At 31.8% G+C, this 23,275-nt stretch overlaps 2 protein-coding genes and 1 pseudogene across 7 annotated transcripts; 1 reads left to right on the top strand and 2 right to left on the bottom strand.

Annotated features, from left to right (window-relative positions):
• Positions 1–2,367, bottom strand: LOC111283456 (ABC transporter I family member 21-like; annotated as a pseudogene). Its single transcript, XR_016341046.1, has 6 exons — positions 2,189–2,367; positions 1,928–2,089; positions 1,805–1,838; positions 1,558–1,694; positions 1,154–1,240; positions 1–710 (listed from the first exon to the last, which is right to left on the bottom strand). The product of XR_016341046.1 is annotated as an ABC transporter I family member 21-like (transcript).
• An 813-nt stretch (positions 2,368–3,180) lies between these two features.
• LOC111283455 (uncharacterized protein At1g03900-like) lies at positions 3,181–5,989 on the bottom strand. Of its 5 annotated transcripts, none has more exons than XM_089758675.1 (3): positions 5,354–5,989; positions 4,817–5,101; positions 3,181–3,304 (listed from the first exon to the last, which is right to left on the bottom strand). In XM_089758675.1, exons 1-3 carry the CDS (start codon positions 5,837–5,839, stop codon positions 3,221–3,223), a joined length of 855 nt encoding a protein of 284 aa, XP_089614801.1. In that variant the 5' UTR covers positions 5,840–5,989; the 3' UTR covers positions 3,181–3,220. The 5 variants fall into 5 exon arrangements, with proteins under 5 accessions (XP_089614801.1, XP_022727766.2, XP_089614800.1 ...); XM_022872031.2 differs by lacking the exon at positions 3,181–3,304 and adding an exon at positions 3,563–3,871 and having other exon boundaries at positions 5,354–5,986; XM_089758674.1 differs by lacking the exon at positions 3,181–3,304 and adding an exon at positions 3,878–4,368.
• A 10,255-nt stretch (positions 5,990–16,244) lies between these two features.
• On the top strand, positions 16,245–23,275 carry LOC111283746 (dolichyl-diphosphooligosaccharide--protein glycosyltransferase subunit 2-like). The gene is made up of 20 exons (XM_022872351.2): positions 16,245–16,327; positions 16,495–16,640; positions 16,878–17,070; positions 17,160–17,249; positions 17,478–17,540; positions 17,796–17,865; positions 18,055–18,119; positions 18,928–18,982; positions 19,187–19,314; positions 19,416–19,531; positions 19,975–20,044; positions 20,463–20,567; positions 20,693–20,782; positions 20,866–21,014; positions 21,220–21,331; positions 21,410–21,493; positions 21,782–21,862; positions 21,938–22,162; positions 22,778–22,900; positions 22,992–23,275. Exons 2-20 carry the CDS (start codon positions 16,498–16,500, stop codon positions 23,106–23,108), a joined length of 2,079 nt encoding a protein of 692 aa, XP_022728086.2. The 5' UTR covers positions 16,245–16,327; positions 16,495–16,497; the 3' UTR covers positions 23,109–23,275.

Genomic DNA, 23,275 nt, shown 5'->3' with positions numbered 1-23,275 from the left:
TAAATCTCAAAAGATAAATGCACATTCATTATTAAAATGGTGATGATTACAACAATATTTGCCAAAGGCAGATTGTTGGATCATGGCTTCACTGGCGTAGCCAACAAGATCCAGAAGCTAGCACCTATTCAGCGTTGATTTCTTTCAACAAATTTCACAGATATTTAATTACCAAAATGGTTGATAAGTTACAACATTATTTGCCAAAGCAGATCATCAGTTTCACCATTATCATTTTTTAAACAAAGCTACCAAAATGATAAAAGCTTTGTTGCTGTCCATTAGACAGCCAGGAGCTAACAAGTATATAAATCAATTATGGCTGGCCATACACCAATGGTAGCTGACCACAAAAACTTCCCCCACTTGTATTTCTAGCTTTGATTTTCAAAAATAATTGCAAAATAGCTGGATTAGGAGAGATCAACGATAGTATGCCATGTGCCTCGATGACATGAAAGGAGAAGTACCAAAGGGTGAGGCCTTCTGGACTTGGGCAGGGGTGTTGATGGTTTCTTTTTCTCACACTTGGTTTCAGAACGAAGCCAGGCCTCAACAACAGAAAGAAAATTCTCTGAGCTTTTCAACTCATTAACTTCCGTCAACTTCTCAAATTTCTTCAACTCACCATCATGGATGTAAGCCAGATGCGTTGCCCATGTCTCCAACCCATCAAAAATATGGGTTGCATATACAATTGTGGCTCCTCTCTAAGATAATAACATTAGTTAGAGAATGAACCATTACATTAATTATTGGATAATAACATTAGTTATGGAATGAACCATTACATTAATTATTGGATAATAACATTAGTTATAGAATGAACCATTACATTATTGGTCTTAGAAATGATGATGCAATCATCAACGAGAGTAGTAGGACAGTATAAGAACATCTATATTCTACATCCGGATAGCAATTAGAAGCAATGTAAAAATCAAAATAAAATTGTCAATTTTACTAATTGTGGCAGAAAGGAATGTATCAGATAATGAAAAGCTGTATCAAAAGATATATCTTTTTCCTAAGAAATATTCTAGATAGTGATGGTTTCAGAACCCTATTCATATGTAATCTCTCATTTTATAGCTCTTCACAACATAACAGGCTTGAGCTTTTAATTTTTATAACAGACAACAGAAGTTACTACCTGCTCACATTCCTCCTTAAAGAAATCAAGTAAATCCATCCTTGCAACAACATCAAGGTCCACGGTAACCTCATCTAGCAAAAGAACCTGCAATTAAGTAAAAGATTATTTCAAGTTTTGAAAGAAATTTGAGTTGCTACAACAAACCACAAAAACGAGTAATCATGATTCATGAAGGTTAGCAATCACAAATTTATCTGCAATTTTTTTTGTGTTTAAAATGGGGGGTGGCATGCAGTTGAATTTTTGTTTGTCACAAGATAGTATTATACTAGGCATCATCATGCTCCTGCACTCATAGATTGCAAAGATATATTAGAATCATCATATTGAGCGTAAAAGGCGTTAAATCTTCATGTGATGATATTGTTCATACAAAGATAGCAAATTGATCTTCACAATACCTGGAAAGGGTGAAGAAGACCCATTCAAATTTGGACTCGACGCCGTTGCCCATCAGATACCTTATGCATTCGCCACTGCAAATCAATATCAAGCAGCTCAATCAACTGTCCTCTCCTCACAGGGTCAATTCCTTCAACTGCCAACAGTAAAATAAGACCCCAAAAAGAAAAGTTTTTGAATTTCAAAAGTAAAAAAAAAAAAGCACGTAGGAAAAGCAACAATCAAACGGAGCCCTAATTCACTCACCTCCAAATATCATGTGTTCCGCTGAGAAGTCCCCCTGCATATGTTTGGTCCAGTAAAATAACAGTTTTAAACAAAATTGGTGAAATTTAATCTTTGAAAAAACGGTTATGAAAATTTACTGACAGCAGAGCCAATGGTTTTACTCCAAGATCCTCCCAAATAAGCTAAATCGCCACTACAAACAAGTTGAGTGTCGTGAAAAGCTGAACGGTTTAGCACTCTCACGAAATCTCTTCCACCAACCATATGCTTTCCCACTAAAATTTTCGACAATGTCGTCTTCCCTGCCCACGACGAAAAATAGAATTGAAATTTCTGTAGGAATTTTTTTCTCTTTGAAGGCAAAACTTAAAAGGAAATTAATTGGAAGAGGTTGAAATTATCAGATCCGTTGGCGCCGACGAGAAGGTAACGAGATCCAGGAGCGATATCGAGATTGAAATCGACGAAGAGTGGAGGTTGTAATTCGTACGCGAATTGCATGCCGCATACTCTGATGCTTCTCGATTCTCCATTTTCCTTTTCTCCTCTTGATCTGCTGCAAGCTTGCTCCGCCATCTTTCTTGGTGGGCTTTGCAAAACTGAACTAACACGTAGGTCCCGGTACTTTCGCCCGTCCTTTTATGCATGTTCCTTCTCGTAAAGTTCAGCCAGTAGCACATTGACAAGTAAACGATTGGTGGAGAGAATTTCCAAGCACTGATTTGCTACACGTGGAGCGTTTTTCTTTTGACACGTTATCATTTTATTCGGCTCAGTTTCTAGGCCGGATGAAACGCAGTTGTGCGGCTGCGTTTTAATGCGGAAGCCAAAACAACATCACTTCTGGAGTTGTTGCTTGCGGTGGAAGACAAAATCTATACCAAAAAAAAAAAAAACCTTGGCTCCTAATACGACTTCAATTTGGGTTGTATCAGGGCCACAGAGAAAACCTGAAGGGAGAAAAGGGAGAGAGACGGAGCAACATTTGATGGAGGAAGAGGACCTTGTTCAGTAGTTTGGGGGTCCATGTCTGCAAATCCTCTGGATATCTAACGAGATATCCTATAAATAATCCTGTTGGAGCGTTGAGATTTGACAATGGCCAATTGTGTCGAATGACAGTCGGAAGACAGTGCTGGGTATGGTAGTGAAGTTGGAGGGAGCACCGAGAAAGCAATGACCCACCATCGTCAGCCAACCAAGCAAAACTATTGAATAAATTGAGGGCCGTGGCAGTTGAAATAGATAATGTTGCATCCACCGTTAAAGACGGGAGAAATTTTTGCCAGTGGCGATGATCGTACAGATCATATTCAAGATGATAGCACGGAGATAGGGAATAGAGAGGATGATGGAAGTGTCATGCAGGTTTTTTCGCGGGATTTGACCCTTCACAATGCCCTACCTACTGATACGCTAGAAAGCCTCAAGAAACTAAGGCTCAACTTGAGAAAGAACTCCGGTTTGATCCAAGAGAGTGCACCCGAGGGTATTAAGCATGACAAGTTGATAAAGGATCTGGTGAAGGATGAGTATCCAAAAACTTAGCAAAAATCAAGAAAAGCGAAAAAAAAAAACAGTTTCCTTTGATGATGATGTTGATTTTGATGCAATGTTGGATGCAGCACTAGAAATCAGTGGTGATTGGAAAAAGGCAATCTTAAACATTTGAAGTTCCAGGATTGATGTTTGACCTATGTAGATCAGCAAACTATTTACAGAGCAAAGAAAGAGATGCATGTCAAATATCAATTTACACAAACAATTCACACAAAATTTAAAAGAAAAAAATTAAATTTCTCTATTATATTTAGATATATAAGACAAAAACATACAAACTCAAGTAAGATAAAAGAGGCATACGAATATGATATCATGAAACATTATTTTCCAAACATGGAAGTATTTGGCACTTGTCCTTTCTTTGTTTTTTTTTTTTTTTTCCTTTCTTCATTTTCATTTTTAAATATGGAAAACATCAATTAATAGATCTTACATGCTCAACAAACATTCACACAATTAGAAAGCCGCCCATCCTGATGCAGTGGTTTTTGCAGATCCTGATCCAGAAGCAGGAAGGTTGCTCTGTAAATGTCACCAAGGTTCCTCTGTTACTAAGAAATACAGCAGCCTTCCAATATATGAAACACTTATCATCCAGGTAAACAGTACCCAAGAAAACATCCATACATCATTCGAGTATGAAAAAAAGCAAAAACCTAATTCCATTTTCTTACATTACAGCTTCCATTCTAAACCTATACCCACATCATATCCGCCACTAGGGAACGATAATCATTGATGTTAGCACAAAGCAATTAGGACACTAAACCATAAAGTCATGGTGGCTAAATACATACAATGTCTAAAAACAATGAACACACCGAATCATCTAGAAGAAATGTTGGCACAATATTGCTTCCCAAGAGCTTCGACTATAACATCTATCCAACAAAGAAAAACCAGGCGTGTGGTGTATATAGCATACGTAAAGGGAATAAAAAGGTGCTTCTGAATATATTATGATAACCAGTGACGCATCTGTGTGATATGGCATTGAAAAATAAGAACCAGTGGTGCATCTGTGTGAAAAGGCATTGAAAAATAAAAAAATTTAAAGGAAAATTTCTCTCTGGACACTCCAAAATTTTTCGTGGAGACATTTTCTGTAGACAGAATTGGTAAATCTGTCAAAATAAAATTTGATTCTTGGTTGAATGATTGTTTAATCATGTATATAAGACTGATATATTTGATAAAACCAACAATGGTGCAATTACATCTTTTTTTCAAGATATAAGAACTTGTCATGGATAATTTGTAATAATATAGCAACATATTATTTCAAATTTTTGTTTACAGTTTTTATAAATTATATGTGAACACCCCCGAAAAAAATCATGTATCGGCTAGATAACTAATTCCCTACCAATGCTACATTCAAGAAAAAAGACATCAAAGTTAGAAAAACTTGAGTATGTAAAGCACATGAAACATATAACCGATTGAAGGATCAAAATAAAGCCATACCTCCAGTTGAGAAAAATCTGTTAAAGGGTCAGCTCTTCTTGTGTTTTCCTTGGGTTTAGTTAGTGCAACACCTTGATTAGTAGAGGTCATCCGAGCAGCAGCAGGGTCATCGGGAGGAGGTGGAAGAGGAGACCTTATTTTTCCGGCACCATTGGGTGGTGGGGCAAGGCCCAAAGTCTTAGGCTTTCCACTACCAGAAAGCCCCCCTGACAATCCTGCAGCTGAAAGCATGCCAGTTCCACTAGATGGCTTGTGCTTCACATTAATCCGAATGGTCTCACCTTCCTATAACCCAAAACACCATAAGATCAAAATCCACCTAAAATAAAAACACAGGATTTAAAACCCATAAACAATGAACAAATCAATCAAAATTTAAACTTCTAGAACACTAGAAACACAAGAAATCAAATTTTAACCCAACATTTTTATGTGAGTAGCTCAAAAGTATGATAAAATCAATCCACATTCTAAAATGGACTAGTCAAAGTTAAATGTTTAAAACTACTAAAAAGCAGAAGACTTGAAAATTTCTACCTTCAATCTGTGATTAACAGCGGGATGAATATCAATATGAGAATCACTCTCACTCGTCTCACCGGTCTCTTTCTCGTTCTCTCTCCTAACATACTTCTCGTGATCGGACAACGCCACGTTGAAATCAAACGCCTCGTTCCGTTCATTAAACCCGAGCCCAATAAACGCGTGTTTCCCATTGCCGTCCTCGATCTTGAGCACGAAGTACCGGGAGGAATCGAGCGCCGGCTCGACGGAACTCTCGCGCTGGCCCGGGTGGATGAAACAAGCGGCGAAGAGCTCGGCCGAGTTGGGATCCTCTAATCGGATCTCACAACGGTCCTTGCAGGAAACAACCCGGAGTCGACCCGACCAGATCTTGTCGGACTGGAGCCACTCACCGCATTTGTAGCCACCGGAAGTGGAGCGGGGCGGGATTTTGTAGACGCAGACTTCGCGGACTACAAGGACGGTGTGTTCGAGGGACTCTTCTTCATCGAACGACATGTCGTGGGAATGGGCTTAGGGTTTTTTCGTCGAAGGAGAGAGATTGAAGGGAATAATCGGATGTTGAGAGGTTTGATTCGCAGTCGCCGAGAAACGTGCATTCAAAGAAAGTGATTGAAATGTCAACCGCTTTGCGGGACGAGCAAGGTGGATTCAATTACCTTTTTGTCCTTTATGTCTTCCAAAATGTCGATTTGATGCTGGGTAATTAGTGGATTCGATTTTGGGCATTTGGGGCTGTGTCCATTTTCATTCATAGTCCGGTGGCTAAAGTTTGGGCTTTATTGAGTAGACCTTTGATTTCAGGTCCAACTAAGGAATATTAGCAGACGGGCCCTTCTTTTTTTTTTAACCCCAAAATTGAATAGATATACTATACATACATAAAATTAAATATCAAATTCAGTTGCTTAATTTGAAATTTTTGAATTTACTATTAAAAAATAATATTAATCTTAGAAATCGTATTAAGATTAAATATTTTGATTAAAAGAAAAATCAAAATTATGGTAACTCAATTTTTTATCTATTTGTATATTCATTTTCATTTGTCCTCAAATTTTACTCTAAAGTAGATAACCAAATTATATCCCTTTTAACATATCTAATCAGAACTAAAAAATAAATTTTTAATTGACTGTGAGTTTTATTTATTTAAGGGTAAGATATATTATGTGTATCATGACTTTTTTCAGTTAAGAACTTTGAGACAAAAATAGTATTATGTTATTCTTTTTCTTTTTTTAAATTTTCATAATAACAAACTTTAATTTTCTTTTATTTTTGTTTTTCATAATTTTATTTTGAGGAAATAATTTTTTTTAAAATTTTCAATCTACCTTTAATTTTTTAATCTTTGTTTATTTTATAATTTGAGATTCATTTTTTCCTAAATAAAAAACTCATGCAAGGAAGGTGTTATGCGCTTAAATCACATAATTGTAGTTGATGCTTTATATTGACTAGCACAACACCCACACTTCACGGGTTGATAAATTATTGATGTTTGATGTTTATATACATTGGTAGATTATATTTTTTATGTGAATAACATCTAACAAACAAAAGTAAAAAACTAAAAGGCATGAAAATAAAATTTACAAGTCAAAGATCATGCATTCTTAAAAATCCATTGTTATGTGATCATTATTGGTTCCATTAATTATGTTTTACAAAATCATCATTATTTATACTTTGCTTTGATAGATAATTTATTTGAAAAGTTATTCCATGTTAATGCATGCAAAAAAATAAAAGAAACAACAAAAAAACTCTGTCCTAAGTTTATTATCTCTTAATCCCTTTATGCTTTTATCCATGTTTTAGTTTTTTTTTTTGCTAAATGTTCAATTTAAGATTAAATGTTTGCGTAATTGCTCATTTCATGACTAAATGTTTTTACTTGTACGAATAAAGATTAAATGTTATCGAATATTTACAATTAAGGATACATTCGGATGAAAATTTGTGCATGTCTCTTACGAGTGGTTTACTTACTTGGTTTAGTTTTGTATTAATACTAATTTATACCTAAAAATCATAAAAAAAATCAGTTTCATAATAACACAACAACTTTTTTTTTCTTTTCAATTTTTTTGTCTTAGATTTATATTTTTTTTCCTCAACTTTTATTTCTTTATGAAACCTCTTATATACCGGTTGGATTGTTATACAGAGGGTTATACCAATTGGTAAGGAGATTGTGGATCTTTACCTTGACTGAGTGAGAAAATTAGTTGACAATTAGATTAGTTTACAAGGATTTTTGGTATTTAATATTATTGGTGGTAGAACTGGTTTTGGTTGGGGCTCATTGCTTTTAGAGTACTTGTCTGGAGATTATGGAATGAAGTTAAAACTTAACTTCACCATCTACCCTATTTTCAAGTAATTCCTTGAAGATTTTAAAGGAAAATACAATAAAGATGCTAGTATAGCCTTATGTTTGAAAAGGAAAAGAATATAATGAAACACATAAGCAAGAAACCTATAGCTAAGAGAAGTAATTTACAATTCAAGGGTGTTCGAAAGTAAAAGTAAGGGAACTGAGTTTTCAAAATCAAACTACCCAATGGTAAGGAAAAGATTTTGGTTTTTGAATAAAAAAAAAATTTATTGTTTTAGTTGTGGGTTTTTTTAATTTCATGGATATTATAGTATAGATTTGGTGATTTTTTTTTTTGTATAAATTAATATTGACTAATTGAAAATTTAATGATTGTGAAAAAAAATCAAAACTTTGAATTTTTATTTTCTTACTTTTTATTTTTAAACTATATTTAAAATAATAAGAAAGAATGGAATGATTATTTTATTTTATTTTTTAAATAAATCTTAGTTTTAGGATTATTTTTAATATTTTTATTTAAAATAATACTTAACCACTAAAAAAGTAACACATGTTCATTTAATTGTTATTTTTATTAGAGTTAACGGTGTGTATGAAACATGCCCAAATTTTCATCTAAATTTATCATTAATTGTAAATGTTCAATAAAGTTTAATCTTTATTCATATAAATAAAAATATTTAGTTCTGAATTAAATAACCACACAAACGTTTAATCCAAAATTGAGTATTTAATCGGTATTTTCATATCAAATTAAAAAATCATAAACAACGATCAACATACAAAGAATATAGAGAACCATCACACAAAAAATAAGACATTGGCTTCTTAATTTTGTTGCAACATCCAATACAAATTAAGGAGTAAAAGGAATGGTATCTTTAAAATAAATTATAAGAAACTCAATATAATTACTTTAAATTGAAAGAATTACAACACCACCCTTATCATTGTTTAAAATATAATCTAATCTATCTAATGCTATTCTTTCTAAGCCATTCACATTAGATGTAAAACATCAACATGTCTCACTCTACCACCATCTTTATTAATAACAAAACTCATATTCATATTCAAAACATGAGCTAAATGTCTTTTACATCTATTAACTTTTAATCACAATACCTTTTTAACCTTAAACAAAAAATAAAAAAAATAAAAATAAAAGCAAAAACACAAAAAACCTATTTCTACACCAAATATACAATTAAAGAAACCTACAACCACCATCATCCATGACCACAACGCTCAAGATGCAAAGCACATACATAATCAATAATAAAAAAGTTTATAAAAATGAAAAAGGATAAAGTCTAAAGTAAGAAGCTGTTTTTACATAATGATTTTGGTTTTCCATCTAAAATTAATAGTTTAGTTTCATTGCCAAGTATTTAATGAATAAAAAAATTTTTCAATTAATAAAAAGAGTTTAGTTTTCCTTATCCTAGGCTTAAAATTTGTAAAATGATACTAAGAAAATAATGCATATCAAAATCAAATGTAAAATCAAAATCCCTAAAACAATCAAATGGAGTTTTAATTTACAAAGTAAAATTCAAATTAATAAAAAAATAATAATAATTCAAAAACTTTCAACAAAAAAAAAAACCTTTCTCTATCAATGTCGATGTTATTTTATCTTTTCAATGAACAATTACTAAGCATTTCATAGATCATTGAGAAATATTTTCAACCTAAAAATTTGAAAATCATAATTAAAAATGTATGCACATATGTAACTGAGCTAGTAACAAATAGAAAACATGTTTTTGATATTATGATTAATATGATGTAATTTTATTCTTAAACATAATTAATCAAATTATTCAATTTATATATTCATTCAATTCAAAGGGCATTTAACTTAGCAAAGCTTAATATGTCCAACTCTTGTCAACCATGAAACATATATGCATACTAAAAAATAGCGAATAAAAAGCATACTCAAATTCAACATCTTGTAAATGAATAAAACTATATACCATCATGAAGTTTACAGATTTATTGATAAATAATATATGAATATTATATAGTAGTCCAAGAACTTAAAAGAAATATATATATATATATATATAAGTAACTTATATGAAAATAGCATATGAAGTGTTCCCTCTTAAATAGTTGTTAGATTTTCGAGTCAATTTATATTCCACTTTTGAAATCAATTAACTAAAATTGACAGTAAAAATGACCTAATCAACTTTAATAAAGTAAAATGAAATAAATTTTATGTAGAAATGAGTGTGGCTTACCTTGTCTTCCTTCTCAAATACTACTCCAAGAGGACACTAAGATATTCATGAAACACTTTCACGTGTTTTTCCATATTTTTCAATTGAAAAGCTTGCCTACATCTATCGCAATGCATATAATTTTTAGTCTTTCTAATCTTAAAAATAATTTCAAAACCAACATGTAGACAAATAACATTATGCTTTCTACACCATGCTTAATGTAAAGTTATACTTCTACTTAGGATAAAATGCTTACAATACTAATACATCAGAAAATCAAGCATGTACAATCACCAATATCAAAACAAAATAGATAATCACTAGGCATGTTGATTTACAATAGTATGAACCTAAACGTGATTAAAGTAGATAATAAAAATGAAGTTGGAAATGCATCTTTTTTTGCCAAAAATAGTTGAAAAACCATCATTATCAACAATTTCAAAGACAACTAATTATAAAAAATGAAAAGGCTTACTAAAAAATGCAAAGGATTTTGAAATTCAAAGAAATATCCAAAAAAAAAAGTTGCATGAGAATAAGAAGAAAATCAAAATAAGCACTAAAAAGATAAATCCATTGAAAAAAAGGATGACAAAAAAAATTATACTAATTACAAAAATGACTTCACCTATACCATGATTTTTTAAAGAATAATTAAATTAAAAAAAAAAGTTGAATAAGTAATATCTAATTTTTTACTTTTCTTAAATCTTTTCTTGTTACTTTTCTTGTTTTTAACCTTATAGTTAAAGAAGTTATCATAACAAAAAAAAATTGTAAAATAAGATATAAAAAATTATATAATCGAATAAATTGCCTTGTTGGCCATGAAAAACAGTAGCAAATTGGATCATTGTGGCAATAATGGTGAATCATGATGAAAAGGAGATTTCAAGAAAAATCAATTAGATTAAAAGGAAAATAAGAAAAAATGTAGGAAAAAAGATTGATTTTTTGGTGGCAGATCGATAGTTATGACAAATAGTATGGGTAACGAGTTAATTTTTTATGTTTAGATCTAGAGTTTAAGGATTTTTGTTTTTTTTATAAAATCAAATTAAAAATGTGATAAAAGAGGTGAAAAGGAAGGAATGGTTGAATTATGGAGTGAAACTGTTGCTAGGGCAATTGTGAATAACAATACCTAGTGGCGAAAAAGGATAATTATTGACTGAAATTTATTTTTTAAAAAGAGAACAGGTTAGAGAGAGAAGGAATAAGGAAAGTGAAATAAAATAATAAAAAAAATGAAAGAAGGGAAAATGAGTAAAAGATTTGTCTCATGTGAGTATCCCAGCTCTTTTCATCATTCTCACTCACCCATTCTTTTGTTAGATTTCTTTATTTTTCATTTACTAATTCTTTTCAACTTTCTACCAATTTTCATCACATCCATATTTTCTTCATTGACTTTTTTTATATATGCAAATCAATCTTTTACCAATTTATGTCATCAATCTATAGGGAAATCAATTTCTTACTAACTTTTATTATAAAAAAATCATAAAAGATAAAAAAAAAAATTTTTTTATTGGCTTTAACCCTCTAAAAAACTTTATCACAAAAAAAAAAGACAAAAGTTGATAAAGTGAGAAAAATGGAAAGAAAAAAAAGCTAATGATGTGGACCACTCGCAAGCCTTCATTCTCTACAAAATTTATTGTATGGATGTTATACTGGTAGTTTATTAAATATAAAATAATTTTATAGATTTTATTAATTAGATTTCTGCCCTTGTTATGTCGAGGGCTTTTTCTATATATATTTATAATTTTTTATTAAATTAATCTAAATACAAAAGATCATTGCAACTAAGCTTTAAAATGTTTTTTCTCTTATAAATACAAACTAAAGTGTAGTTACAATAGGAAGGGACTCTCTTATCATTTTTGTTTTTTTGTAAAATTGGATATTAGACATTAGACATTAGTTTAAAGCCATGTTTTATTTTACATCTTTTTATTGAATTGTAGAAAATAAACTATATTAATTAATGGTTATAAGGACATTTCATGTTTATATAAAAAAATTTTAGAAGACGTCAAGCTAAAAATTTACAATTAGCAATATTATCACCTTGTGATTTCATACACAGTGGAAGAATTATAAACTGACAAATTATGATAAGCCACATTTAACCCAAAGTCACAATAAGAAATTTACTAAAGCAATGCAAGGATGGAGAAGATACAATTCCTATAGAAAACACTATATTAAAAATGAAATTTCAAGTATAAATTGATGAGAATCATGGTGATAATTTCTGAATCTGCATACCTCACAGATATACAAGTTGATAGCATGTATAGGCTAGTTTTGACTATACCTGTCTATTATAAAGCTACCTGTCAATGTATATTTGTCCTTTTATGTTATGTCCAGTAAGATTTGGACTAGGATATGTAATATCTACCAAAAAAGATACATTGATTGAAGTTATGAATCAGAATTATCATTAAAGCAAGTATGACGATGTAAAAAGTTGATATTATTAAAAGATACATTACCATCATTTAGCATAGTAAGAATTGAAATTTGTGTGATAGAACCCTTTCACCCTTTAATTTGTCTAGCACGCTTGTATTTTGTAGCCAAGCCTATATACATGTACCCACGTTATTCATATTTTTCAAGTACTTTTTCTTGGGCAACTGACACTTGTAATAGCAATAATAGTTTGTCTCACATAAATGTTATAAAATTCTATAAAACCTCATAAATTTAAAATGATTAAAAACATCAAACTTCTAGCATTCACATAAAAGCTTTTGGAAGCTACATACGTTTTTGAAATGCATATATTAAATATCCATAATGCAAGAGCAACCAAAACCATAAATGATAGTGAAGAATATAGGTTCATAGATCTCTAGTTTCCACAACTGATTTTTTTTTCTTATTTATTAACTTTTTCTTTTCTTTTGACCTCAGAAAAACTATAATTTTTTTGAACTTTCTATTAGCCATTAGAATATTTACTTTGACTCTTTACAAAAAATTAACCATATCAATATACAAAATGAAAATAAAGAAGATGATTAAAAAAATTTTTCAATTTCTTCAAACCTAACCAACAAATGATAACAAGAATTTAAGCTTCAATACTCAACAAATCTTTCAATTTCATATATGGTGAAAGTTTTCCTTAAAATTGTTGGTTATTTTCTAACTCGAAGTTTGAATCCAGATAAGAGTTATTGCTCATCATATCAAAATTTCCAATGACTCTTAAATTTTGCTTATAAATAGATGCGTCTAAGCCCTTTTGTCTCAACAATGATTCAAAAGTTAACAATTTTCATTTAGTAGCTAGGTTGCGGTAAGGTAAAAATCCAATAAATAAACCAAAAGGTACCTATAAAATTGATGTAATAAAGTTAAAAGTTTAAAGAAATACATGTTTGCAAATAGACATGACAAAAAAAAAAAGTTCACTTACAACAAAACCTCTCATACTAAAGCTCATTAACTTCATTTTTGCCATTCTTTCGATCTTACACAAATCTTTTACCTTGGTCTAATCAATATCCTATAATTGTATGAGATACCAAAAATAATAACACATTCTAAAGTGATAATTTAAAAATGTCCAATAATAACTTGAGGACAAAAAGATTTAGTAAGCTGACCTGAAGTGATATAGAAGGCATATCGCTATAATATTTAAGATCGATAGAAATAATTTCTACTATACTAGAGTTTGATGCTTTTTCTATAGACTGATCTAATCTACAAGAAAGCAATTTGTTGATCACAACTCTAACAATTAAAGAATAAAATATCCTAAATTTAAGAATGAATTTGACACTTTTTTGGCCTCTTTTTTAGTATAGCTTCCATAAAAAGATTAAAGTTAGATTCCAAAATAAGCACCTTATTACTTAGCTCAACTTGTTGTATTCTTTGAAAATCCTTAAAAAATATAAATTTCAATATCTCAAATTTAAGGGTTTCTAAACTTCTTAGATAAAGTAAAAGGTGAAAACTTATAAGCGTTTTAAAAGAAAGAAAGGCCTTGGTTGTTAAAATTGGGCTTAGTTATGATAAGCCTTACAACAATAACACTAAACACAATCAAACATAAACTAAACTAAAAAGAACCTTATGATATAACATGGTGCATTGCTAATTATGGAGGCATTTCTATTTTAGGTTTTTTAAGGATTGAGCTATGCCTTGCTGCTAATGATTATTCAAAACTACTATTTGCTGCATTAGCTAGTATGTTAGCTTTCAACTTTGCCTCAAACTTTTCTCCCTCAACTTCTAAATCTTCAAATTGCTCTTCTTCTTTATCATTTGGATTTACTAAATCTGTAAATTATATGAGAAAATTTTTCTACAGTTGATATTGAGAGATGATTATTTGCACATGCTCTAAAAGATCATGATAACCAAATTTTGTGTTACTTTTTGAGAGGTAAATATAGTTTATCTCACTTAGTAGCCATAACCCAGCCAAAAAAAAAGATTTTTTTCTTACTTACACTATTATCAAATTTAAAGCATTGATCATGATATTGTAACTGTGTTCTGTTACATAATTTTGATTATGTCTACAACTATCTGATGCATTCTAGTATGAATTTTGTCATATCAATTAAGACATTCATGTGCACTCTTTCTGAAGTTGTTATTTGCTACTTCAGGTAACATATGTTTTGAATACCTATAATTTTCATGCGATCCAAGATCCTTAGCTGGCAAACAAAGTGGGGGGAATGCACATTTTAAATGAGGGAAACAATGCAAGAAGTCCATCAAATGTGTGAGTGCATGGGTGTAATACTTTAAGATTTCACTTACCAGTCAACAAACTCATAATGCAAAGTCACCAATTCTATCCACTACCTTTTTCTTGATCAACAAAACTCATACTCTAAACTTTTATATACCAGTCCATTATTTTACCTTTGTTATTGTAAAATGCTTTATCAATTTCAATATAAGATGCTTTAAGATTTGCCTTTCTACTCATTATTTGAAAAACTAAAATGCAATAACATAAAAAAAAAAGTTGTAAAGAAGCAATCTTTTTTAACAATTAGAAAATGGGTATTTATAAAAGACAAATTTTCTCTAAATTGACTTTATAAATATAAAAAATAAAAGAGAACTAGAAAAAAAGTACCTTGGCATGGGTGAGTTTAGGGTCTTCACCGAGCAAGTTCCTCGTATAGCTAACAACTATAAATTCCAAGATTAAATTCAATAAATTAACAAAATAAAAGCTAACAAAAAATTAAAAATATTAGTAAAAAAGGTCAAAGTCAAACTCACTTGTAGCTCAAAATTTACTAGTTGTAGTGAAACTTGATTATTCGATTGAAGCAATAGCTATTAAAAGAGACATGTTTCATTTAAAAACAAAAAAAAAAAGTGAAAATTAATTAAAAAGTAAGTTAATGTTGAAATAATTATAGAGAAATTATAGGTTTTGTCTTCTTGCTCAAAGATTATGAAAATTCTAAAAATTGAAAGAAATTGTTGCCATGCTTATAGACGCCATTTTTTCTGTTTAAAGGAAATATATTGAAGGGTTTTAAACTTCTTAGATTGAAGGGTTTCAAAATCACTTACTTTTCAACATTAAAATTCAACTTGGCAAATCAATATTAAGAAAGAAAAAAAAATGTCTGAATGCCAACCACTTGCATGCATCACTTTATAGGTATAATTCTCTCAAATCCCAAACTTGAACCTTTTAAAATCCTTGTACTTTCTCTATGACTTTTCTTTCTTAATCCTAAACCTTGAAGCCACATCATTAATTAGGTTTTGTCCCATTGACTAGAGTTTAATATTTCAAAACTATTGAATTTTTTCAGCACTAATGAAAAAAATTTCAGGCAAAGCCAATGTTGGCAAATGATAGCCATGATAGTGGAAGAGGCAATGACAACACCACTGATAAAAAAGGAAAAAGATTATAGAATATAAAAAGACACTATTGAAAATATGATAAGAGAAAAAAAGATAAAACTGGTTCTTAAAACAATAAGTTGGAGACCAAAAACAGCTGTAAAGCAATCGTTTATGTCTAAATTTAACCTTTTAATTTTTAGAGACATTGAAAACGTGTATGGTAAAATAGAGGCAAGGGATTGTTTTTATAATAAGTATGGATATTACAAATTGATGCTTATGAGTGGGTGGGTTACTCTTCAAAACTTAAGGCCCGATTTCAGCCGAACCTCAACCTTTCGGGCCCAGTCGGACATATCCGTGGGACAAAGTAGTAAATTCAATATAAAACATGGACAAATTGGGTAATTTATGTTTTTCTTCCTACTTGACTTCCACGACGAATCAGAAAGTTGAAACTCACTCTATCCCTTTGAGCACAGCAAAGACTGAGGAGACAAAAAAAAATAGCACAGACGAATTTCTTCCACATTTATAGTACGTTTTCCCTTTTTTTTTTTTTCGCGATCTAAATATTTCTAAATCCTAGGTTTTCCAAATTATTTCTAATTTCTTTTTAATTTTCAAATCCTGTTTTGCGAGTAACAAACCTCAGTTTTTGAGGCGGTAGACTGATTGAGTATGTGTTGGAATTTAAATTGCAGGAAATGGCCAGAAGTCTAGTTGGATTTCTGGTTCTCTTGCTCTTCGTATCGATCTGCGAAGCTGGTTCGCTTTTTCAACCGATCTCCGATTCTCATCGATCTGCTGCTCTTGAGCTTTTCACTTCTGATCATGGATCCTTCAAAAGGTTTTCTCAAACCCTAATCGTTTTTGCTACGCCACTTATTTCTTTTTAAGTTTGGTTGTTTGAGAAAAGAAATTGAGAAAATGGAGAATGAATACCGTTGAACATCAAACTTAGTTATATTCAAACTTTTTTTTTTTAATTTCAGCACTTTGTTTTTTTTTGTTTAAATTGGAATTAGAAAAGAAATGTTTGTGAATGAGGTTTTAGGATCTTATTTGGTATAATTGATCTCACCAGCTTGGAAGAAACATACGAGGCACTAAGAACATTTCAGATTCTTGGAATTGAAAAGAAGCCTGATGTAACCGCCGCGGCTTGCCGTTCAATTTCGGAAACCATTGGGTTATCGTCTTCAACCCCAAAGAATCTTTTCTATGCTTTAAAAGCGAATAGCATAGCGGAATGCAAGATAAACGAGAAAGCTTCTCTGGTATTATTTGAGTTTTGCACTCTGACATGTGGTTCAATAGCTTTTAACTTTGATCCCTGCTATTAAAATTTTTTTTTCCTTTGCAAAAGGGCATTATTACAAGACTTAATGCTGCCATCAATGGTGCAAGTTCGTTGCTTGACTTCTACTATTCGGTTGGAGGTTTGGTACTTATCAAGGTAATGAATGAATGCAGGGTACTGGTTATTATGATGCACTTCATTTTTATGCATGCCATTTAATAAATTTTATGAGTTTGTGGATGATTTATATACACACTAAATTTGCTTCAGTTTGTTATGTTGATCAAGGGACCTGATTTTCCTAGTTTCTTTTCTACTGGTTCTATAGCTTTTAAGTTGTTTCTTATTTACATCTACTTTCTAACTCATTGTTTGTCAATGCAGGATCAGAATTCCAAAGCTGACGTTCATCTTGCTGATGCTGAGGGAGTTTTCCGCTCAGTCAAGGTTTGTTGGTATAACTAGATTTAGTTTTATGGTGAGGTTAAGATATGGTGCTCAGCCTCTTTAGATATCCAGGCAGCTGAGGCCTACTGTTTTGGTGGGACTAGTTTTTGATGTGGTGAGATTTGGGCTTGTGGAGGAGGCTGACTACTTGAACTGATATTAACTTCTTCGCTTCAGCCAACTTCTATGGCCTGATTTGAGTTGCAACATATATTTGTCATGAATGGTTGATTTTATGTTACAAAATTTTTTCAGGCTTTCAGCCAGAGTGATGGAAGGTGGCGTTTTAGTTCGAATAATCCCGAGTCTAGTGCCTTTGCTGCTGGTAAAATTTATCTAGATTATAAAATTTGTTTTTCAAAGAGAATGTCCAAGACAACCACCATTTAGCTCTTTTGTTCTAGCAGTGATGTTAGCTCTACGATAAATGTTGCTTGTCTTCTTCTTCCCATTTATTAATTGTTCAATTCAGTTGGGAGATAGTTATTCTTTTAGGTTTGTCATATTCTTGCAGGAATAGCACTTGAAACACTTTCTGGAATTGTTTCATTAGCATCTTCAGAACTTGACCAATCTTTGGTAAGTATTACATGTTGCTTGCTTTGATCTGGTACAAGTTTTGACCCGTTTATGAATCTAAATGATTAATCAGCTTTAAATGGATGATAAGATGTTCTCCCATTAATATTCATTTGTCTCATTTTTGTAGGCAACTGCAGATTTTTAGCTGTATAGGTTTTGCGGCTTCTGGATTGATTATTTTCTTGTCCTATATATATGTATATATTTAAATGGTTTACTTCATTTTCTAGCCATATCATGTGGGATATCTAGCTCATAGATTTGGATCTTTATTCATTTTTAAAGCAATATAAGTTAGGATTGGTATCTTACCAGATATCCAATTCTTTTAGCTGTTAATTTAATTATTAAATTATTGTGTTGAGGAAAAGTGTATTATTGATCATTCAACATGTGGTGATGAGGGCTAATTTAGAACTCTTGTAAGGGAAAAGTGGATTATCCTTCTTGTAGGCATAGAATTACCACTTTCTGTGCTGATGAGGGCTTTATTAAAACTCTAGGCCATCTGATTAAATTCTGTTAACCATATCAAGCCGCAGAGGGATTTTTTTGGGTCTGCAAATAACGCAACTCATCAAATGAGTTCATAATAATTAACATTTCTATGAATTTTTAAATGCTTTCCTTTTATTACTTCATTCAGTCATATGATGGTGTTGTTTGATTTGAATTGTCTCTGCTACAGTGAGCTAGTTTTACTTTCATATTCATGCTTATTTTTGTTTCTTCTTATCTGTGTGTGTCAACCATTTTTATTGTTAGTTTGTGCCTTCCATAATATATGTTTGCTTAATGTTGGCAGATTAGTACACTAAAGAATGATATAAGCAAGCTTTTTGACAGTATTGAGAAATACGGTATGTATATTTTCTCCTTTTTTTCTAATTCTTTCTACATATATTTTTTTCTATTTTTCTTCAATATCTTTTTTCCCTTTCTAATTCCATTCACCTTCTCTCAATAAAAAAAGATAAATAGTTTACTAATTATTTTACTAATTTTAACCCTATTCAGTTTGAATTTTTCTCATTCTCTTTTTATTAAGTTATCTCTTTTTTCAGATGATGGGGCCCTTTACTTTGATGATAAACTTGTTGATGGTCGTGAACATCAAGGTCCTTTATCAACCACCTCATCTGTTGTTAGAGGGCTCACAGCATTTGCAGCAGTCACTGCTGGCAGTCTCAATGTCCGTAGGGAGAGCTCACTCATCAAGCATTTTTGGCCCATTTGTCCCTTTTTTTTTTTTTTCCTGTAATGTGCTCTAATACTTCCAGTTTATTTCTGCAGATTCCAGGGGACAAAATACTTGGATTGGCTAAATTCTTCCTTGGCATTGGAGTTCCTGGCGATGCCAAAGATTTCTTCAACCAAATAGACTCCTTAGCCTGTTTGGAAAGCAACAGGCATGGTTTTTCTTTTTGCAGTTTTAATGCATTTGCATTTATTTAATGTGATTTGATGATATTAGATATATTTTTTGCTACCATTCTAGTTATGATTGTGATATGTTAACCTTTGTTGAGTTTTTGTCACTCTTGAATAGTACAGTTTCTAGTTGATCCTTGAAAGAAAGCAAGAAATTATGAACATGCTTATTTGTATAGCTCTAGACCTGTAATTTGCAGAAGTTCTAGCTTTATTATGGAATTCTGGAATTGAGCTTGGTGTTTGTGAATATGTTTTCTTACTTGCTTTTATGTCTTTTGAGGCTCAGAGACGTTGCTTTTTATATTTTGAGACTCTGAGATATAGTATATATTTTTAGTTTTCTATCTCACCCTTTTTCACTGGTTTGTATAATGACGCACTGGAGCTTAATAGATCTTAAATGTCAATTGTCATGTAGGCTTTCCATCCCACTGATCCTATCACTTCCATCTACAGTGCTTTCCTTGACTAAAAAAGACTCACTCCAGGTTTGTCCAAAGTTAAAATCCTTGACATGAATAAGTAGTGACTTAAATTCCTTTAAGGTGGCAGAAACTTAATAACCAAGTATTGATGGAATTAATATTAGTGGCATTTCCATTTTGCTTCATAAGTACCCAGTAGTTTTACATCTTCATGAAGATATTTCTGTCATTTGACGTAGTGTATGCTGACCCCTGTTCTGCTTTTATTTTTATTTTTTTTATCAAAAAGGAATCTTTTTTCAAGTCTCATTCAACTGAATCCAATTCATGATGCATATTGGTGGTGCATTGACTTGCTTTTCATCCCCATATTCATTTTTACTTGCATATTTAAGCCTCCTTGATTTATACTAGATTTCAGACTCTGGTTATTAGGGTTTTGTTATTACTGACTTTTACTCCAACTCTTTGAATATAACAGGTTAGAGTTAACACTGTGCTTGGTTCAAATGCACCACCTCTAACAGTAAAACTTGTGGGAGCTTTTAGTTCTGATTCAAAGGATGCATCTCTAATTGAAAGCCAGGTCTGTTGTTCCCTCAAGTAGTGTCCATTTTGTTGGAAGTAATTTCAGCTGCCTACGAGTTTTACTTTTGCATTTTTGTATTTTGTTTAATTTGATTCAATGTTTATAAATATTATGAAGTTCAGGAACTTAAGTTTGATGCTGGAACTGGGATACATATCTTGAACAGCTTACCAAAGAGTATTGATGTTGGAAGTTACAAATTTGTTTTTAAGGTATTGTTGTTGTAATCTATTCTTGGATTGAAGCTTTATGTTCATCTGGCTTTCCATTACATATTAAATTTGAATTTTTGTAGATTGTGTTTCATGACCCTGAGCATAAAAAGGTTTATGTTACTGGAAGCCAAACAGAAGTACCAATATTTGTCACAGGACTTGTCAAAATTGAAAATGCAGAAATTACAGTACTTGACAGTGATCTTGGGAGCATAGAGACGCAGAAAAAGTATGTTGTCTATTTCTTTTGGTTTTATTTTGTTGGTTTTTGTAATACCTATAATTGATATAATTGATGATTGTCTTGGGTGCCTATATAATAGCATCTGATGATGACAGTTTTAAAAGTTAGTGCCTAGTGTGTTTGATTTTTCTTTCAACTGAACTCTAGCCTGTTTTTTATTCATGGTCTTTCATCCTATATATATATATAGGCTAGATTTAGCTGGACAAAATGCTGTATCATTATCAGCAAACCACCTACAGAAGCTGCGTCTATCCTTTCAGTTTACAAGTCCTCACGGACATGCTTTTAAGCCACATCAGGTTCGACTTCTACTTGTTTTCATTTTGAATGAATGGTATACTTTGCAGCAGTTTTTTGCTAAGTTTGGTGGCTTGCAGGCATTGCTCAAGTTGAGGCATGAAAGCAACGTTGAACACATCTTTGTGGTTGGAAACTCTGGAAAACAGTATGAGCAAGTTCTAGTTAAGTATCTTTTCTTTCATAGGTTGAGTATCTTTTCGGGGTCTATGACACAGTAAAATATTATCAGTATTTAGTATCATTTGAGATTTCTTTTATTTCCTATGGCACATAATAATGTCTCTTTTCATTGGGAAAACATCTATAGCATTATACTATTGTTAGCTTGTACTGCAGGTGTTTTAAGGTTTGGCACTAATATTCGGATGAAAACTATTCAGTTTTATGTACTTTGTAGATTATTATTATTATTATTATTTGATATTAATTCTATATGGCTTGTCTTGCAGAATTTTCTTGGGCTCGTTGAGAAGTTCTTCTATCTCTCAGGTAGATATGACATAGAACTCACTGTTGGTGATGCTGTTATGGTAAGCGTCTTCTGCTATTAGAAAATTTTCTATTTGTACAAGTCCACAAATATGTTGAATAATATTCTTTTTCAGGAGAACTCTTTATTACGAGCTATTGGATATGTTGAATTAGATCTACCAGAACCACCTGAGAAGGCACCCCGCCCTCCTCCGCAGCCCATTGATCCTTACTCAAGATATGGGCCCAAAGCAGAGATAACACACATCTTCAGGGCTCCTGAAAAGCGTCCACCGAAGGAGCTTTCTCTTGCTTTCCTGGGTGTTACCATCTTGCCATTACTTGGATTCTTGATTGGGGTGAGTCTTCTGTGTGCTGCTGCTTTTTATAATTTCATTCAACCAGAAAGTTACTGGTATCTGAATTTCTAATTTATTTAGTTTATCAAATTGTTTGATATCATCTTGGTTTCTGGTTAGAAACTCAAGACTGGTCTTACCCTAAATTTGTTTGATATTTTAGTTTGTGGCTTGAATCAATATTTTTTCTGGACCCTATTCTCATAATTCCTCATTCATTTCTTTGTGTTTGTGGCGTGTTGCATGTGGTTGCTTCATAGAATTTTTCTTGGGGGGAGTCATTGGGTGCTTCATAGCCTAGAAACAAGGATTTATTAGGCTGGAAAACAGAAGTCCTTAACGTGAGGTTTTGGTGCTATTGAGCTCTTTGGTCTCTGGCCTTGAAAAGAAAAAAAAAAAAAAAACTTTTAGGTTCAATGGCATTCTTGGAGCTTGTTAAGTGATCTCAGTAGGAGATTGAAGTCTGGCATTTCAACTTGCAGTCTTGCTGTTAGGTATCAATGACTGCAATTTTGAAGGCGTAGTTTTCATCTGTTTCTATTTAGTTCATGCAGCCACGCACCTACTTTCGAAGTTTTTTGATCGTTACCAGGTGAATTTTGTTTGCTGTGACAGCTATTACGTTTAGGGGTGAACCTGAAGAACTTTCCTACCAAAGCACTACCTGCCACGTTTGCCATTCTGTTCCATGTTGGCATTGGAGCAGTTCTGTTGCTTTATGTGCTTTTCTGGTTGAAGGTTAGTATTGCTATTATTACGAGTTTAATAAAGTAGCCATTTTTTATATATTTATTCTGTCATGAACTTTCTATTTATCTTCTGGTTGCAGTTGGATTTATTCCAAACACTGAAACTACTTGGTTTCTTGGGAGTTTTCCTTGTGTTCGTCGGGCATAGAATCCTTTCCCATCTGGCTGTAACATCAGCCAAGTTGAAATCTACCTGAGAGATGAATGAATGAAGAAAAATGAAAAGAGTCTTCTCTTTCAATAGCATATTTATCTCAGACATTTTAACTCAATTTTGTAGGCTCATTTTGACATCATCTGTTATGAATCTTAGCAATTAGTGTTACTTCAATGAAAAAATATATGCTGATGTTTAAAGCATCAA

This window comes from Durio zibethinus, chromosome 3 (genome assembly GCF_047325235.1).
Source record: "Durio zibethinus cultivar Kanyao isolate XHJ-2024 chromosome 3, ASM4732523v1, whole genome shotgun sequence".
Lineage (NCBI taxonomy): Eukaryota > Viridiplantae > Streptophyta > Magnoliopsida > Malvales > Malvaceae > Durio > Durio zibethinus.
The sequence above is the reverse complement of the archived record's forward strand: the minus strand, read 5'-3'. Positions and strand labels throughout refer to the sequence as shown.

Coding starts and splice junctions, on each gene's coding strand:
- LOC111283455 (XM_089758674.1), bottom strand. CDS start 5,839: ATGTCGTTCGATGAAGAAGAGTCCCTCGAACACACCGTCCTTGTAGTC. Junction 5,102..5,353: donor CTGTTAATCACAGATTGAAG/GTAGAAATTTTC, acceptor TTTGGGTTATAG/GAAGGTGAGACCATTCGGAT. Junction 4,369..4,816: donor CAGATTTTTCTCAACTGGAG/GTATGGCTTTAT, acceptor CTTTTCACACAG/ATGCACCACTGGTTCTTATT.
- LOC111283746 (XM_022872351.2), top strand. CDS start 16,498: ATGGCCAGAAGTCTAGTTGGATTTCTGGTTCTCTTGCTCTTCGTATCG. Junction 19,532..19,974: donor GCCTGTTTGGAAAGCAACAG/GCATGGTTTTTC, acceptor ATTGTCATGTAG/GCTTTCCATCCCACTGATCC. Junction 20,045..20,462: donor CTAAAAAAGACTCACTCCAG/GTTTGTCCAAAG, acceptor TGAATATAACAG/GTTAGAGTTAACACTGTGCT.